Genomic DNA, 17,511 nt, shown 5'->3' on the forward strand with positions numbered 1-17,511 from the left:
GGGAGCTCAAAGATATTCAAATATCAAAAGAACCCTTAGTTCAAGCTTTTTAATGGCTTCTAGATGCACATTCTATAGTTATCCAAGCATGTATACCTAATTCCTCTACCATGCAAAAAACAGTTCGGTTTGGCATGGATCAACAACCCTTACATAGGGATTACCAATAACTAAGTAGGTGTTGTGGTCTTCTTTTATGCTCTATGACATTAGCAGGAAAGGAACAGGAAGATACATAGCCAAGAATGAAGGCGATATACCTTCAAGAGTAGACAAGCGTTGGCCACAGCAATTGCCAGAATCTAAAGAGCTCCAAGTTCTCAGCCTCATAAATTTGCATCCGACCCCACTATCTACCAGAGTACAACTGAAAATATTGCTAAATGCCGAAATTTACATATCGTCCACCTCATTTTTCAATGAGCTGGACGACGTAGATTGCTATGTGAGTCTTGACCTCCTGGCGCGGCTGAAGTTGCTCGGAGGGTTGGAATGCTCTACTCCTAGCACTGTCTTGTGTGACTCCATTACTGTAACTGGGACTTCTAGCTTCTCTGCGTTATTCCATCATTCCTGTCAGTTGATGGCTTGAGCAGGGGATCGTTGATCTTGTGTAGCATGACCCAAGCCGCTGCTGCCTCCAGAGTCAAGGCGCACATCCCGGCGATTGTGTTGTCGGCATGCTTGAAGGGAGTCATTGGCCTTGACTAATGAAGAACTAGAAAGAATTCTGAGCCTAACCTGCTCAGTAAATCTATATATTTAGTGATAGACAATGTCTGATGGGTTTTTAGATACTCAGGAAACGTAAAACCTTCAATGGTGACAGCTAGAAAAAACTAACCATCAGGGGTGGAAGCAATCTGCTCAGAGTTCCTTTGAGCAAACATATACTACAAACCATGCTTGATGCTGGGCAGATACAGCCTTCATATATATATATATCGATCATACTGACGGTAGTGGGCTCAACTTAGAACTTTCCATAGTCCGGTCATGATCAGTTTCCTCCGGTTGTCCAGCGAGCTATATATCCAGTCTGAGCATGGCCCAACTGGTAGAAGACTATTCCTAGAGGTAATCCAAATTCGAATCTGTAGAATGATCGTTCTTAAGTGAAAGGGTTCAGGTTCTTCTTCGTAAGTGCTCAGAGGCTTGTAAAGCCTCCGCATGAGTCCTATTATTCTGAACGACATTCGATCGGTCCTTGAAAACATCTGCCAGCTCATACTGCTATTAAATAGGTTGCTGAGACCCATCTTCTTATATGCAAACATTGAGAGTCGGTCATTCAAGTCTCCCACTCTCCACGTGCTAAACGTCGTTCCTGTGCTCAAACATATAAACCTTATGCTGTGGCGGCCTCACAGTATAATCTGCTCTGCGTCGCGACATTTGTAAACCCTTGACACCTACCATGTAGAATGAGCAATACAGTGTTTATTCAAGTTATCTATTCTTAAATCTTACAGAATTCATAAACTCGTTTAACGCCGCTAATACCATTTTACTGCTGCGCTTCTAGGCCAGGCTTACACATGGTGCTTGGACTGGTATTTATGCTTAAATGTCTGCTCTAAACACTGTACAAAACGATCCATAGGATCTTGTTAGACAATAGACTTACCTTAGTCTATAATATGGAGTGCACTGGAAGAGGATAAACAAGTTCAATAAAGCAATTGATGTCATTGTGGCTTGTCGTGAACCCCACCTCCTGTGACCCTACAAGAATTTGTCCGTCCATAAGAAGTACAGCGAGAAGATTGCAGGGCCTTGGATGTGAGTTACGACACTTGTTCCTCGCAAAGTCAAATGCACAAGGTCTGTCTTTTTTGGAAGTTCCGCCGAACTTCGGGAAAAGACATAGACCCGATCCTCGGTGAACCCTGGGGGAATCCTTAGAGAACAAGTGTTCAACTGTCTGAAGTGAATATCTAAGTATGCATTATTCTCGTGAACACCCATAACTGGACACATCCAACAATGGATAGATAACCAAGCAAATGGCCCTTTTTTTCAGGGGCTGAAAACACGAAAGCCACAAGCCCACAACAAAAGAAAATGTACCTAGGATTCAATAGTCAGCCCAGAAAGATAATATTAGCACACACGTATTTTAGCGCCCTTCCTTACGGAGAAAACCCATGTCAATCTATGGGACATGTGACGAATAAGCTCGATGAACAGTTGGCGTCAGGGACAACGGCTTTCTTATTGGCTGTATGCTTACAATGGGGAAATTACACCCGCTTTAGCGGCAACGCCGAGCGAACCACCAAGGAATGAGCAAAACATTGTGTAAAACTACAAACAAACGACGAAACACTGGAACTAATGCGGCGTGGACTCCTTCTTCTTTAGTGACAGAGTAACGACTGGACGCTAGAACTCTTAGAGAATGCCTGTAAAGGTTTAGTCTCTTCACTAGATCACAGAATGACCCCACTGACAGGTTGTCTGCCTAAGGAAAAGAAAAGTACCTTACCCTTGCGGTCTGGAGTCTGGACCTCTAAGACTGAACACTAAGGCTCTAGGCGCCCTTGCGCCCCGTTTCCCTCGAGTCGGACTGGTCGGCTGTGCTGTTGACTACTGACTGCTGGCCTTCCTTCTCCTGCCTCCCCAACTCAAGTCCTTCCCTTCCCTTCAGTCTCTCATTTTTCTTCCCTTGTCTTTGTTTTCATCCCCCCATACCAACCCCTCTCTCATTCTTCCTCCTTTCTCACTCCATCACGTTCTCTCTCTAACCCAAGCAGGTGCCAGCTTCACTCTTTCAGCTGTTCACCTTGCTGTCCGTTCTTTTATCATCGCCGCCGATCAAGTCAGTCTATACGATTCGGCCGATCAACTCACGACCGACCCGACCACCACCACCACTACCCACCCGATTCATTCTCTCCTTGGACTTCTGAATACACTCGAATAAGTTTCCTCATATCGATTGACAGAAACTTTTTCGGATATAGTGTAAGTGATGATGATGATGATGATGATGGAAAACGCTGCCTGATGTCCTTGGAATGGTCATTGACGAGAATCGAAATGTGACAGCACGACTTATACTTTTTGGATCAAATACTCTCACACATCGAATATTCGAACTCGTTAACGAGCCTGCAAGATTTGAAGTCGAGACGCATCGCTAGGGAACACCTGTCCATTAAAATCAGCAAAGATGTTCATCAAGCTTGTGACTCGCGGCGACAGCAGCGACGATAGTTCACTATCCCCCCCAATGATTAACCTATTGATCTCTCTCTTGGTCCTCATTCTACTCGGAATTGTATTAGTCGGTACTCTTCTTGTTCTGCGACGAAAGCGCCAAAATCAGATGAACTCCGAACTCCCAGTTCATAACGGGCAGTGCTCGCCCAACCATCGTCGTTTCACGATCTCCGCATCTTCAAACACGAGGACACAGTCTATTCTGGTGTACGATGAGAAGCGCAGCTTGATGGAGAACTCTTCAAGCCCACCACCCAGTCCGGTCCCTGAAATCCGCATTACGTTCCCCGAGGAGGAAGACGAGTCTGGAAAGCGCAAGTCTGGTCGCGTTGTAGTGGTCAGAATTAGTGATGCCGGCGCCGTCGGGTTGGAACCATGCAATGAAGAGCTTCCACCTTATCAGTCCAGCGACGCGGAACGTTTCCAATCCTTGGACATCGAACGCATGGGCGGCCTCAAGGAGAAGGAGGATATGAAAAGATGGTCCTAAATTGCCGACCGCCGACCGTCTTTGAGGTGACCTGCTTATCTCTCCGCCGAACCGATACCGAAAAGAATCGATTACTTTAATCCCTTCCATCCTTCGACGACACTGACACCTTCCAATACATGACCATATTCTGGCGAAAATCTGTCCTGTCTTGCTGTCTGCACCTTTTGACCATTCCCGTTTTGCCTTTTCGTCCTCGACTTGCACATACGCAAATACTCCGTCGATCCTACACTCTACACCATTAACTCAGGTCATCCGGCTATACTGATGCTCGCGAGGACAATGTCATCGACCGGATTGACCTGAAGAGTTACCAGATCGAAGGCTTACCGAAGCTGAATTGTGTATAGCAAAGGGTTGCTTCTTTCTTTCTTTCTCTCTGCATTGCCATTTTGGGATCGCTTGCTGCCTGGTCTTTTCGCTTCTATTGGCGTTCATCTCTTGTGTCTGGTCACTTGTGGTCCTCTCAGCCCTGCCACGTCACTAGGGTTGAAGGACGTAATGCACGCGGGTTTTCACTTTTCTTTCTTGGAGCCTCTTCTTCCTTCTCAACCCGACCTTTATTTTTACCATTCTTCTTTCCCTGTTTTTACTTTCTCTATGCTACTTTTATGCTTCTTTCATCCCTTGCAATTCTCGGTTTGCCTTTAGGGTGTCATACAACTGGATAATGTATGTAACTAGTCCGCTATACATTACCTGGCCGCTTTCCATAGCGTGAGCCTCAATGGATGTCATTACCTGTACAGATAACTTATATGAACGATCCATGAATAGTCTGTAGATCAAGTTCACACATTGATAGTCACTGACCGTAAACAAGACTCCAGATAGGGCAACATGGCCCACCCGTGGCAGGGCTTTTCGAATGTTCCGCGCCGGGCCGACCAATGACGCCCCGCGCAAAGCTTGCCTGAATACCTCGCTACCTAATTGGGAGACGCCGAAACCGCCGAACTCCCGACGTCACGGGCGGCAGGAGATTTTTGGGAGGGTCCGGACAATCTGAACTGATCGTTCTGCTGGCCTTTCATTCGTTTGTCTTTCATAATCAGCAAGATCAATTGACAACAAGTCTCTCATTATTTTCTTGGTTCTATTTGTTGTATTTGAGCTGTCATTGTAGCCATGAACGTGCTTTGAGTCGGCTTCGATGGGAGAGCACACTTGACAGCTCAGATAGGGACTTATAGGGTATACCTTCTTTTTCTTGGCCTTTAATTTCTTTCCTCTGTACCTCAGCTCCTGAACTCAGTCCTTACAATATCAATGAAGACCATTTGAGTGGTCCAATTTCCTCGGAGCTTCTCGCATCGGAGGCCACTCCAGCACTTGCAGGCACCTGCCAACATATTGCACGACAACATCCCCTCCCAAAACGACGAAAGCTAGGGGCAACTTTGACCATTGGATGAAGCAGCTTTCATTCTACGCTGACTTGTGTGCCCAAAATGGCCTCACCGACACCCTCTGAGGCCGGCTATGATCGTTCGAGCTCCAAAGGCTCGCGACCTACGGCAGCTTCTGCCCTTGGAACGTCTTCGCCGCGGGTTTCCGAACCCAGCGACCTTCGAGCAACACGACCGCAACTGCGGTCGGGAAAGACGACTAAAGCGCCGGCGGACAAGACGAAGGAATTTGAGCGCGCATTCACAATAAAACATTTAGGAATACTGGCTGTGTTTGGTTGGATACTGTAAGCTTACCCCTTGTTGCTCAGAGGCTTTTAGTCTTTATTGGATGCCTTGAGCTGACTGGTCAAAATGATCCTAGGCTTTTGCATGTTGCTGGCATATTCTTTTTTACGAAAGGTTTCCTCCTTACTCGGATGGTCCTGGAGAATAAATCGGCTTGTGATGTTCTTCCTTTCGACGGTGCTTCTTCGTCTTCATCAGGGAGTAAAGGAAAGCAAGGATGCTGGCATGAAAAGTCATTTGACAAGGCTATTGTGCTCATTATAGATGCTTTGCGGTACGACTTTACGGTACCTTTTGTACCAGAGACGGAGAGTGAAACAGCCCATCTGTTTCACAACAACATACCAGTTTTGTACGAAACGGCTGTCAAGTCTCCCGAGAACGCTTTTTTGCTTCCATTCATTGCGGACCCGCCGACCACAACATTGCAACGACTCAAGGGACTGACAACGGGCACTCTACCTACGTTTGTGGATGCTGGCTCTAACTTTGCCGGGACGGCAATCGATGAAGATAACCTCGTTGCGCAGCTACACGCGGCAGGCAAGACCTTGGTCCACCTGGGAGATGATACCTGGCATGCTCTTTTCCCGGGCTACTTCGACGCTGATCTGACACGCCCTTTCGATTCCTTCAATGTGTGGGACTTGCACACTGTTGACAATGGAGTCAACGATCATCTTTTCCCGCTGTTGCATCCTGAAAACTCGACGAAATGGGATGTCATTTTCGGTCATTTTCTCGGCGTCGATCATGCCGGGCACCGATATGGACCAAACCACCCGGCTATGGCCGCAAAACTGCGCGAGATGGATCAAGTAATTCAAGACATCATCGCCAAGCTAGATGACAAGACGCTGTTGGTGGTCATGGGGGATCACGGAATGGACTCCAAGGGCGACCACGGAGGCGAATCAAACGACGAAGTCGAGGCGGCTCTCTGGATGTATTCGAAGAAGGCAATCTTCGGCCGTACCAGTTTGGAGACCGCTAATCCTCCAAGAACCGCACGGGAACGTTTCATTCCCCAGATAGACCTCGTACCCACCCTGTCACTTCTTCTGGGGATGCCAATCCCCTTCAACAACCTTGGTTCGCCGATCGAGGAGGCTTTCATCGGAGTTGGGGGTAACGGTTGGAAAAATCTTGCCACAGTAAACCGCTTGACCTCTACACAAATCAGACGGTATCAGCACGAGTATACATCCTCGCATGGTGCGGATGAAGCCCAGTCACTTGGATCAGAGGAGCTTTGGGAAGCCGCAGAGAGCGCCTGGCAGCAGCTCTCGAGAGCTGGTAAATCGAATGTGGCAGCTCCGCGTTCGGCTTCTGAATTGCATCGCCAGTACCAACGGCAGATCTTGCATGTCTGCCGTGGGTTATGGGCGAAGTTTGATGTACCCAGCATGTTGCAGGGCGTCGCAATTCTTTCTGCAGCGATCGTCCTTCTCGTATTCTACGCGCGAGGTTTGAAAGCCGCCCGAACAGAACTCACTCGGTCTCTGCTCTCCTCCGTTGGGGTGGGATCCGTGTTGGGTGCTGTGACTGGAGCTTGTTTGTCTTGCTCTCGCATGTTGTCCGCTCGAGCAGTCGAGTCTTCTGCTCTGCTGGCTGCCATAGGAAGCATCATTGGTGCTTCATGGGCCATTTTCGGTAAACCTGGGCGCATAGTGTTACCTCTCCCCAATAGTCTTTGGGGATGGCTCGCAATTATCTTCACAGTGTCCCAATCGATAGGCTTTGCATCGAACTCGTACACAATATGGGAGGATGAAATCCTTCTGTTCTTCCTTTCCACCTTTGGAGTCGTCGCGGGTGCATCATCGATGCGGCAGAAGTCAACCGCGGACCGCGTGCTTGGAGTCTATCATTCTATCTTATTTGTGATTTTGGGAAGAATTGCGTCCTTCTCCCGTCTATGCCGTGAAGAGCAGATGCCGTTCTGCCGCTCCACCTATTATGCTTCCACGACATCATCTACGTCTGCTCCCTGGCAACTTGTTATTCCCTTTCTTGTGACCCTCATCCTTCCAGCAGTTGTCCGGTCTTTCTATGCAGGCTCCAAATCCTATGAAGGAGCAGCGACATTGTGGATTGGCTTTGCGTTCCGGTTCGGTCTCTTTGTCGCTTCCATTTTCTGGACGCTCGAGGCTGCCGACGACGGTGAATGGGGCCTTGTGAGCAAAGAGACCTTGAAGACCATACGAGTATTCCTCGCTCAAATCGTCCTGGCCCTTGCATTCGCCGCTGGAACCACCGCGTTCGTTTACACCAAACCGTGCGTCAGCATAAATATCAGTCAAGGCGCTGCTGAATCCGAGGGTAGAGAACCGGCCCGAAAAACGGTTACTATTTTGGGATTCGGGAATGTTTTTGGCACACGGGCTTTCTTCCTCGTCATTAATTTCTGCCTGGCTATCATTCTCATGCAGAAACCGATGGGCCAAGGGGCAATGGGCCTGCTGCTGTGGCAGATCCTCTCTCTTCTTGAGATCCTTGACACGAATGGTCTTGTCACCGGCAACTCAGCCATCGGACCTATAATCTTGGGTCTTCTTGGGTCGTTCCACTTCTTCAAGACCGGACACCAGGCCACCCTCACCAGTATCCAATGGGAATCTGCGTTCATCCCTTTGTCTTCTGTTCAATACCCTTGGTCGCCCATTCTGGTAATCCTCAACACGTTCGGCGCGCAAATCCTCACTGCAATTGCTGTTCCTCTCACGGTGTTGTGGAAACGACCCCTCCAACTGCACGAAAGCAGCTCATCCACCACATCCAGCACGCCCACTACCAGAATTCTGTCGGATGTCGCGCAAGCGGCCGCGACATATATTCTCTACTTTGCAACGATCAACCTCGCAACGACGATGTGGGCTGGCCACCTGCGCCGCCACCTTATGCTCTACCGGATCTTCTGCCCTCGATTCATGATGGGGGCTGCTGTCCTCGGCGTGGTGGATATTGTCTTGATCTTATTCTCTGTCGCTGGCGTACGGTTCAGCGTATTGAGTGTGGCCGAAATATTCGGCTGGTAGCACATATTGCCAGGGGCCCAGATGTATTGCTGACGTTGTGTGTCATTGGCATTTATAAGGATGCACTTCCTGTATCAATTATTTACATAAACTTCATGCACAGATGTAAACTAGCATATCCTACCGAACAAATAAAATTAGAAGCTACTCGTATTTTCGCCACATGGTGTCGGCACTCTGTCGGCACTCGCTACTTAGCACTTAATTCAGAGACGGCAGGGTCCAAATTACTACCCAGAAGCAGCCTAGCGTGCAGTCTACCAAGCAAAAACAAGGTTTCTTACATAATGCGACCCTGCAGCGGAGCGGAAAATTTTGTATCTCCGGAAGTTTATTCCGTCGTAGCTGCAACTTTAATTGCGACGCGCAACGTGATTCGCCAACTGACATTTCACTCTGCTGTCTCGCTCTCAACTGTCCCTTTCTCAAGTCTACCGTCGTCTATTGTTGTTTATCTAATTACTAATAGTAGATAGCTATAGATAATGGAATTTATACTATGAAATAACGCACAGCATGTAAATAACAAGCTCTGATTTCAGTTCAGCTCCGTATGGGGCCAGAGGACTACGGCTAAGGTCTAGAAGCTGCGCCCTATGGAGCCTGAGAGAGGTCTGACCGTTGTGGCGAGGGTGGGTTTCGGGCGAGGTACGGATACTGGCCTATGCCTCGAATTGATTTCTGAGCTCGCTCTAGTATCACATGCTGGCATTATTACCAGGATGCCTACTAGTACCCATATGATATGGATCTGGCATGACAACGACAGGCTGACAGTGACGGGCTCGGCCGGGTCACTTAGCTGAGATTAACTTCGCTCGCCCCTACAATAGACTCCCTCTGGATAGGAGCAATTCAGAGTTGCTGGCTATCTGCAACCAATGATACGTTACCAAACAGGGAGTAGACAGGAAGGTTCTACGTCCAACACGAGTAGGAAATTAGGTTATTGGAGCCGCTACGCGCAGGGGGCTCTAGGGCTGCTACTGCTGGTCCCGGCGACTAGGTTGCTGGATTCAGTAAGACTCATGGGTGGGCCCTGGCGAGTAACCATTAGACTTAATGCTCGTGGAGTAAGATTGACTGGGAAGTTCGAATTTTAATGAGCTGGCTATCCAACTCGATAGGTTGTTTGTCAATTTCGCCGTTGCCAGTGGGGCAAAGCTGGCTAGGGGTTTTGCGATGGCCACTGTCAAGAAGTTATTATTACTTGACAAGGTTGTCTGTTGCTTGTTTTTCTTTCTCTTCCCTCTCTTCTGGACGGTTCACTCTCTGTTTCTATAAGCGAAATGCAGAACGTTCTTTACTGTGCTGGATAGGGCGCCTTCTGATCTGTTGCATGACGTTGGGCAGTTGTCTCTTCGTGAAGAAAGATGACAATGACTGCTCCAAACCCACGTGGAACGGGCCTGGTGGTCCTGATATGGGTTCTGACAAGCATCTCGGCGGTCGTGGTCTCTTTGCGCGTCCTGGCCAAAACGAAGATTCGCCAATTCCGGACGGACGATGTTGTGATGATCTCCGCGCTGGTACGTATTGCTCCTGCGCACTACAGAGAGCCCTTTCGTAACAACGGCCGCTTTAGATCCTAGGTATCATCGGCGGCTCCCTGAACACCATTGCAGTCAACTACGGATACGGCCTGCCGGACGAAACCGTCCCCGAACCTGACGCGACGACGGGTCGCAAATTCTACATCTTAGGACAGGCGTTCCTGATCCTCTGTACAGCCGTCGGCCGCGCCGCCTTTGTGTTGTACCTTCTGGCCATCCTGGGCGGGCAGAAATGGCAGCGCATCATCCTGACGGCCCTGGCCGTGATGGAGGTGATCTTCAATTCTGTGGTCATCATCTTGATGTTTGCGTCTTGCACGCCCGTGTCGATGCTTTGGGATTACAACGTTGCTGGGACCTGTGCGGCGGACTCCATCCAGGTTAACTTTGGCTATTTCCAGAGTGGTATGTCCAATAGCCGATTTCCTAACATTCAGCGAAAGCGAACTGACGGATGCCCCTCAGTATTCAACATCTTCGTCGATCTCTACCTGGCCGTTGTCCCCACCTATATCTTCTGGCACCTCAAGCTCAAACTAGGGATCAAAATCAGTTTGGTGACCCTCATGAGCTGCGGCCTGGTGTAAGCCTTAGCCTCCTCTGCCCTGTCCTGCCCTGCTCTGCTCGTGCCCGTTCCTTCTTCGTCCTGCTTGCTAATACCAAAAACAGTGCCATGGCCGCCGCTGTCGCCAAAACCATCTGGCTCCCCGAGATACACAACGACGCGCTAGGCGGCACAATCAACCTCCTCCGCTGGGGATACATCGAAGCAAACCTGGTGATCATCACCGCGTCGCTGCCGTGTCTCCGCTCTCTTATTCTCTCGGGGTTCCATTATATGACGAGTAGCGGACAGCGATCTCGCTCGTACGAGCTGGGTGCAGCGTTCACGGGGACCCGCGGGGCGACGACGTCAGTCACAGCACAGAAACATAACACCTCGCATCGGAAGACTGATTCGCGGTTGCGTGGGATACTTTCTACCAGGAATCGGGGCGATGATGGGGCGAGTATTGACCATATACTCGGTAGTCGGAATAGTCTTGATGGGGTGGAGACGGGTGGGAGTAGACAGGACAGTGGCGCGGGGTCGGCTGGTATTCGGAAGCAAGTCGAAGTGACTGTTGTTGCGCATAATGATGGTGGGGGAGGTGTATAGACATTATATACTGTACAGTAGAGTAGATTTAGGGTTGTATATTTGAAACACCATGCCATCCTCAAATCTTTGTCAATTGCCGTCCTTGAAATGCAACCACCTTTAGTTCCCGATTATCGGAGCTACTATATGTTAGATTTGTCCTATCTGGCATCAAACTATGTTGGCTGTATTGTTTGTCTCTATATTGGCAGCCAGAAGAACATAACCTAACTCTAATGGTTCCATATCCGTCTCTATCACGATCGTAGCTCACATTCATGTGTACCTTCAAAACAATGGGGATATTATTTACCAAGGAGTGAAGGAACTGTGGTAGTAAATTGAGGAAACAATTTTAATGATTCCTAGTAGCTTGATGTAAGCTTAATGTATATATATATACAATTTGAATACATATCCCATCATCATCATCATCATCTAAAACTCATGACATGCATATACTGCAGGTCTAGACAATATAACACTTGTCACACGCACAATAAACCCGGAAAGCCTGTCTATAGCCTAGGACTAGGGCTAAAGACCTTTCTGAAGCGCAAGTGAGATAGGTCGCGCATGATCTCAACGGTGCTCTTGATGTTCTGCTTGACAATAACCGAGGTAGGCTTGGAGAAAAGCTCGTCAATCTCCTCGAGGGTCTTGTTCTTGGTCTCGGGCATGAAGAAGACCTGGTAGAACCAACCCAGGACGGCGATGCCACCGTAGAAACCAAGAGTGAGACCGATACGAGTCATTGCGTTCATCATCGCGGTGAAGTTGTAGGTGACAATGAAGGAGCACAGGAAGAGGTTGGCATCCGCAGTGGTCATGCCGTAACTACGGAGATAGGTAGGGAACACCTCGGCGGGAATGACCCATGTCAAGCAGGCATAGGAACCGAAGAAGCCCATGTAAAGGATGATACCGGTCAGATAGAGACCCTCAGCCGTGGCAGGATAAGTATTGTAGTCGACGGCGTAGCCAGCTCCCACGAGCACAAGACCGATGAAGAAACCAGGAAGCATAACGTTGGCCCAGTAGCGTCGGCCGAACCGCTCCATATACAGCACTGCGGGAATAGTACCGATCAACAGGGCTCCACCTCCAACGAGTGACATATAAACACTGGTACGGTCGTCGAAGCCGATCTTTGTCATCAGGACGCCCATGTAGTACATAACTGCGTTCACACCCGTGAATTGACCGAGGAATACCATGATGTTGGCATAGATCATGGCGCGGCGAGCCCGGCCGTTGGTGAAAAAGTCCAGCCAGGCCCACTTCTTGGTGTTGGCTTGTTCCTCGTTCTCCGCGGCGACAGCTTGGCGCATGCCCAGGAACTCCTCCTTGGATTCGTAAGCATCGAAGCCACGAATGCGCTTCCACACACCATACGCCTCGACCGTTCTTCCCTTGTGCATCAGGTAACGGGGGCTCTCAGGCATGAACAGCATGCCGACAAGAAGGATCGTCGAGAAGACCAGGGAAGAGCCGAGAATGTAGCGCCAGTCACCAGCGACACCGAAGAACATCGCGGCCACCGCATAGCCGAGGACTTCACCCAAAGCAATGTTCAACTGATACAAAGAGACCAAGTTACCACGGATCTTACCGGGGACTAGACATCAGTCAGTAACAGCCCTCGCCAAAAAGATTGAAGCGGAAAGGAAGGAAGCTTACCAGACTCGGCGACGTAGACAGGGACAGTACCGCCCTCAAGACCGACTCCCATGCCAAGAACGAAACGGCCGGCGAACATCATGCCAAAGTTAATGGCACCGGCTTCGAGTCCAGCACCGATAGTGTAAAGGATGCAGGAGACAATGATGGCCATGCGCCTACCAAGGTACTCGTTGCAAGGACTAAGGATCAGGGCACCGCCGACGGCACCGAGGGGCATACCGGAGTTGACCAAACTAGCTTGCGAGGCGGACAGATGCAAAGTTTTGGGCATGGTGAGGTTCGCACCGCTGATCAGCGACTGGTCCAGACCAGAGAGTAGACCACCCATAGATGCAAAGGCCACCAGAACATAAGTGAAGTAAGCGGGGTTGGCGAAAGTGAGCTCAAACCGAGACTTCTTGATGGCACCAAGCTGTTCTTCCAGCTGCTGGAGCTCAGCATCCATGGCAGCTTCGTTGAAAGCCTCGGACTTGGTATCATTTCGAATATCATCCATCTCTTCGGCGACCTCCTTGTGGTCGTCGAGAGGGACCTCGACATCTTTGACTGCCATGGCGGGCAACGCAGGAGAATGATTATAAAATGAAGTAGAGTATTGAGAGGCAGCCAGAGGCAGTAGGTATGTGTACAGAAGACCTTCACCTATGGAAGGCTTCACCTAAAGTAGAAAGAGAAGAGGGGAGGACCTGCCGTTCCCTACAAAGACAGCCTTCTAGATAGGAAGAGGACAACCGCCTGCAGAAAGGACGTTGGAGAGAAGAATGATTGACAACGAGGGAAAAGAGAAGAAGAAACCCGGGGGATATTTATACGGGCACGGCATCCCGGGGTATAGTCCTGGGCCGCGGAGTGACGGTCATCACGGGTTCAGGGCACGAAACAAGCGGGACAAGGCTCTAACGGGGAAGTGGGGACAGAAAGAAAACCAGGGAAAAGAACGGGCAGCGCAACCGATGGAACAGATTACTCCGTAGACTATCTACAGGCTTACAACAGCAAGAAGCATTCTGGAACGGTGGGGAGGAATGGCCGAAGCTTAAGGAATGATCATCACGGCCAATGACCAATTGGTGGTGTGGTGCTCATCCTGGAGGCATTTTGAGTCAGTCAGTCTCTCCCCTCCAATCGATGATTTCGACTAGCAGGGATAAACTCAACTCGATGAACTCAATGAGCGCCATCTACATACTTGGTAATGGTGCAAAGTATGCGGAGGCTTGAAGCAGCAAAGGTTGGGGAACGAGACGAATCCCCGTGGAGGCAAAGAGTCGGGCTGGTGTGGAGGTCTGGAGAAGAGTAGTGGACTGGACGACTCAGGACGCAACTAGAAAACTTGGATTCATGTAGTGCAACCGCAGGCACACCGTACGTAGCCAGTCAGAGCAAAATCTTGACCTCCCACTCGTGCACTGTACCACGCAGCCATCCCGAAATCTCGGAGACACTTCGGTGGAATTCCATCCAATTGCATCATCAACCCGCGGTCGAAAACTCCGAGATGTGTTAAGTTAGCTAATGTGAATGAGGCATTTAATGCTGGTCGATCCCGAAATGTCCAATTGTTAAATCGATCGTCCGGTCAAGAACCGGGATGCTGATTGCTCGCTGCACGCCACCAAGACGGACACATCCCGAGATGCATCAGCCAAGAAAGGCAGTACTTGCCCTCGAAATGCACCCGAGACTTTCATTCGCCGGGGTGGGTTAAGATCCCGTGCCAAAAGGCTTAGTGTGAGTGTCGCTCACAGTCAGACCATGAGAAGAACAACCAAGGAACGAATCAGCCCGTGGCGGACTCGTTAAGGTCACGTGTATATCGGGCACTTACAATCTGTAGAGGTACGCAGTAATGAAGAGTCTATGACCCTCCAAAGGTTTCACTTAGAGACTTGGGAATACTAAATCGGTCCGAGGAGAAATATTATTTCTAAGATGTTGAAGAGATAATTACAAAATAAAACAAGCAAAATGGCTCAAACGCTGTGTACAGACTTCTGCGCAACAGATCTCAGACAGGCACCATCCAGCGATGTCCATCTCGAGCGTTGGACTCGAAATTAGTAGTACTATTAAGACGTAACAGCTTCATTTACTGGCCGTTGATCAGTAACCACCCAAATCCCGCCTTCTTAACGCCGTCCCGGCGGTATTCCAACCGGCTTTCGCACACTCGGATCTGCCCCTCCCCCGTAATACGGTGACCCCGGCCGACTGCCGCCCGGAGGAGTCTGGGCCGGGCTAGGCGACCGCCCTCCATGCAATCGGGCTCGCAGTCTCTCCTGCGCAGACGCAGCCCGCTCAAGAGAGGCCTGGCCTGATGCAATTGTCTGATACGACCCCGCTCGCTGACTGGGGAGAGGTCGTGCCCCGGACGGATGCGCAGTCGGCGGTGTGGGTGATCCCGAGGGAGGTGTCACCATTGAGCCAGAGGGAGCGCTGTGCACCATCGACAGCGGGGCGCCTGCGCTCCCGGGTGCCAGACGTCCTCGTCGCAGACTGGCCGTTTGTGATGCTGGTGGTTGCTGAGAGGCTCCCGAGTCTCCCCATAGATCACTCAGCCCGCCACCGCGTCCGGGGCCTGAGGTTCTGACCGCTGAACCGTGTCCGTAGGCGCCTGGCTGGATCTGAGTGGTTGCGATCGTTCGGGAAGGTGCGGGTGCTGGAGCTTTAGGGTCCGGAGGGAGCCATGATGGAAAGGGCCGGCCTTTCTCTGTGTAGTAGGCACGCAGGACGTTGGAGATGTGAGAGCAGTCTTCGTTTTCTGGGTCGTCGGCCTCATCTCCGGACGTGATGGCACGGCGGAGGGAGGTGAGCCGCGTGCTGATGTTGGAGATCGCTGACGACGAGGTAATCGAAGAGAAATAGGAGGTCATTCTGTGATTTGATTCGCCGCGAGGAATATGCGCAGAAGCTAAACTGGCCGCGAAGGAAGGTCCAAACTGTACGGTGGCGGGGTTGGAAGCGATTCGGAGTGAGAGGATGGGAGGATTAATTAAGCTCAACGGTACGGGCGACTGAAGTTAATGTGCAGGTTCAGGATAATGGGATTGTGTGAACTTTAATCGTCAGCGGCGCATTGAAGCTCTGAGGTCTATGGGAATCCAGTGGTAAAGCAACTGTGGTTTCTTTGCGATCAGACAGATAGATCACCGTGTCTCTACGGACTGGCGTGTTTCAACGGCGGATCCAGTTACCGCCGCACGTGAGTCCCTGAACGTGGAGAAATCACTTAACACTAAGGTAACCTACTTACACGGGCAGATATTCCGACAAGACATGATGCATATTTGGATAATCCTCTTAGGCTCTGTACATGTTGTCGAACAAAATATTCTCTTGAAGCTTCAAAATCAGTCGTTAAACAAGTGGATGCAATGACTGGGTATGACAAGCCCCGATCGCAGGAGTAAGTTGCAAGGAAAAACCAAAACGCCGTAAATGTAGCTCAAACCAATTACTTTTTCTTCTATATCCTTCACTGCCCCGACGAGAGTGATTGCATCTAAGCCAGGATACTCTCCTTGCCCGCTCCTTCGGTTTCGTATTCGATCTCGACCCGAGCACCCTTCTTCCGCGGCTTTGCTTGCGGTGCAGCACGCTTTCTCTTGGACCCAGGCTTGGGCTTCTTGGCCTCCTCATCGCTGGACTGGTCCTCTGCGTCGCTCTCCTCGTCACTGTCCTCATCCTCCTCGTCATCATCGTAATCACTCGAGTCGCCGGCTGAGTCTCCGCCCAACCAGTCCTCGATATCCTCGAGGTCCTCGTCCTCCTCAAGATCACTGACGTACTCCACCTCACCGACGCCCTCTTCCTCTTCATCCTCAATCTCTTCACCGTCGTCGAGGTCCTCGTCCCGCTCACCCTCACCAGTGCGCTCCAAACCGCGTAGGACCTTCTTCCAGATCCCCTCCTCAACATTGAGGGGCCGGTCACCGTAAGCGCCGCTCCGCAACCGCTCAATCAGCTCACGCTCGATCGCCCGCTCAACCTTGGCAGCCGACTCAGCCTTGCGCTCCCTCGTCTCCTCCCTCCGCCGGATCTTTGGGGCCAGCTTCGGCACAATCTTCTCCCCCAGCCGCTCTTCCTCAGCAGCGATCTTCCGCATCCGAATAGCCACCTGCGTCAGCCGTGTGAGACGCTGCTTGCACTTATGAACAAGAAACTTGGGCCAGTAGATCAGTCGCTCGTCGAGCTGCTCGAGCGCCTTGGCGTAGTTGGACGATAACCTGATCCGCTCCCAGAGCTTGCTGGGCATGTGGGCTCGTTCGATCGTCTTCATGTACAGGTACATAACGCCCGTCTCCGGATCCGACCGCACGGTAGCGTACCGCGAGTTGGCCAGCGGGCAAGACTGGCGATTGCAGAGACCGCTGACATTGTACTCATTGCGGCAGAAGTTCTGACCTTTGGTTGTCCTGAGTCATGTGGTATTAGTACGTGCATGTAATTTCATCGCCGAGATCTTGTTTTTCGCGGGCGGCGAACTCGACGAGCGCTTCCTGGGTTTCACTCACTTGAGCTTGTACGAGCAGAACTGCTGGTTGATAACCTGCCAGACAATCTCGTCGGAAGACATGATATTCGATTCCGGCGGCTACGTGCACCGGATTTGACACAGCCTAGCCTGTTCAGAGGTAGAATGGTTTTCTGTTGACCTTATGGATCGAAAGTTGATTTTCTC

The 17,511-nt window shown here is 50.5% G+C and overlaps 6 protein-coding genes across 6 annotated transcripts; 3 read left to right on the forward strand and 3 right to left on the reverse strand.

Annotated features, from left to right (window-relative positions):
* Positions 1-3,175: 3,175 nt before the first annotated feature.
* Aud_004976 (uncharacterized protein) lies at positions 3,176-3,715 on the forward strand (the record flags this gene model as incomplete). Its single annotated transcript, XM_043289912.1, has 1 exon — positions 3,176-3,715. The coding sequence occupies one exon, from the start codon at positions 3,176-3,178 to the stop codon at positions 3,713-3,715; it is 540 nt and encodes a 179-aa protein (XP_043145847.1).
* A 1,454-nt stretch (positions 3,716-5,169) lies between these two features.
* On the forward strand, positions 5,170-8,453 carry Aud_004977 (mannose-ethanolamine phosphotransferase GPI13; the record flags this gene model as incomplete). The annotated part of the gene is made up of 2 exons (XM_043289913.1): positions 5,170-5,414; positions 5,492-8,453. The coding sequence occupies 2 exons, from the start codon at positions 5,170-5,172 to the stop codon at positions 8,451-8,453; spliced, it is 3,207 nt and encodes a 1,068-aa protein (XP_043145848.1).
* A 1,379-nt stretch (positions 8,454-9,832) lies between these two features.
* On the forward strand, positions 9,833-11,165 carry Aud_004978 (uncharacterized protein; the record flags this gene model as incomplete). Its single annotated transcript, XM_043289914.1, has 4 exons — positions 9,833-9,982; positions 10,039-10,411; positions 10,472-10,589; positions 10,676-11,165. 4 exons carry the CDS (start codon positions 9,833-9,835, stop codon positions 11,163-11,165), a joined length of 1,131 nt encoding a protein of 376 aa, XP_043145849.1.
* A 500-nt stretch (positions 11,166-11,665) lies between these two features.
* On the reverse strand, positions 11,666-13,383 carry Aud_004979 (putative MFS sugar transporter; the record flags this gene model as incomplete). The annotated part of the gene is made up of 2 exons (XM_043289915.1): positions 11,666-12,765; positions 12,828-13,383. The coding sequence occupies 2 exons, from the start codon at positions 13,381-13,383 to the stop codon at positions 11,666-11,668; spliced, it is 1,656 nt and encodes a 551-aa protein (XP_043145850.1).
* A 1,576-nt stretch (positions 13,384-14,959) lies between these two features.
* Positions 14,960-15,703, reverse strand: Aud_004980 (uncharacterized protein; the record flags this gene model as incomplete). The annotated part of the gene is made up of 1 exon (XM_043289916.1): positions 14,960-15,703. The coding sequence occupies one exon, from the start codon at positions 15,701-15,703 to the stop codon at positions 14,960-14,962; it is 744 nt and encodes a 247-aa protein (XP_043145851.1).
* Positions 15,704-16,332: 629 nt separating this feature from the next.
* Aud_004981 (ribosome biosynthesis protein MAK16) lies at positions 16,333-17,406 on the reverse strand (the record flags this gene model as incomplete). The annotated part of the gene is made up of 2 exons (XM_043289917.1): positions 16,333-17,245; positions 17,345-17,406. 2 exons carry the CDS (start codon positions 17,404-17,406, stop codon positions 16,333-16,335), a joined length of 975 nt encoding a protein of 324 aa, XP_043145852.1.
* Positions 17,407-17,511: the final 105 nt, after the last annotated feature.

Source organism: Aspergillus udagawae (assembly GCF_001078395.1).
Source record: "Aspergillus udagawae IFM 46973 DNA, scaffold_3, whole genome shotgun sequence".
NCBI classification, from domain to species: Eukaryota; Fungi; Ascomycota; class Eurotiomycetes; order Eurotiales; family Aspergillaceae; genus Aspergillus; species Aspergillus udagawae.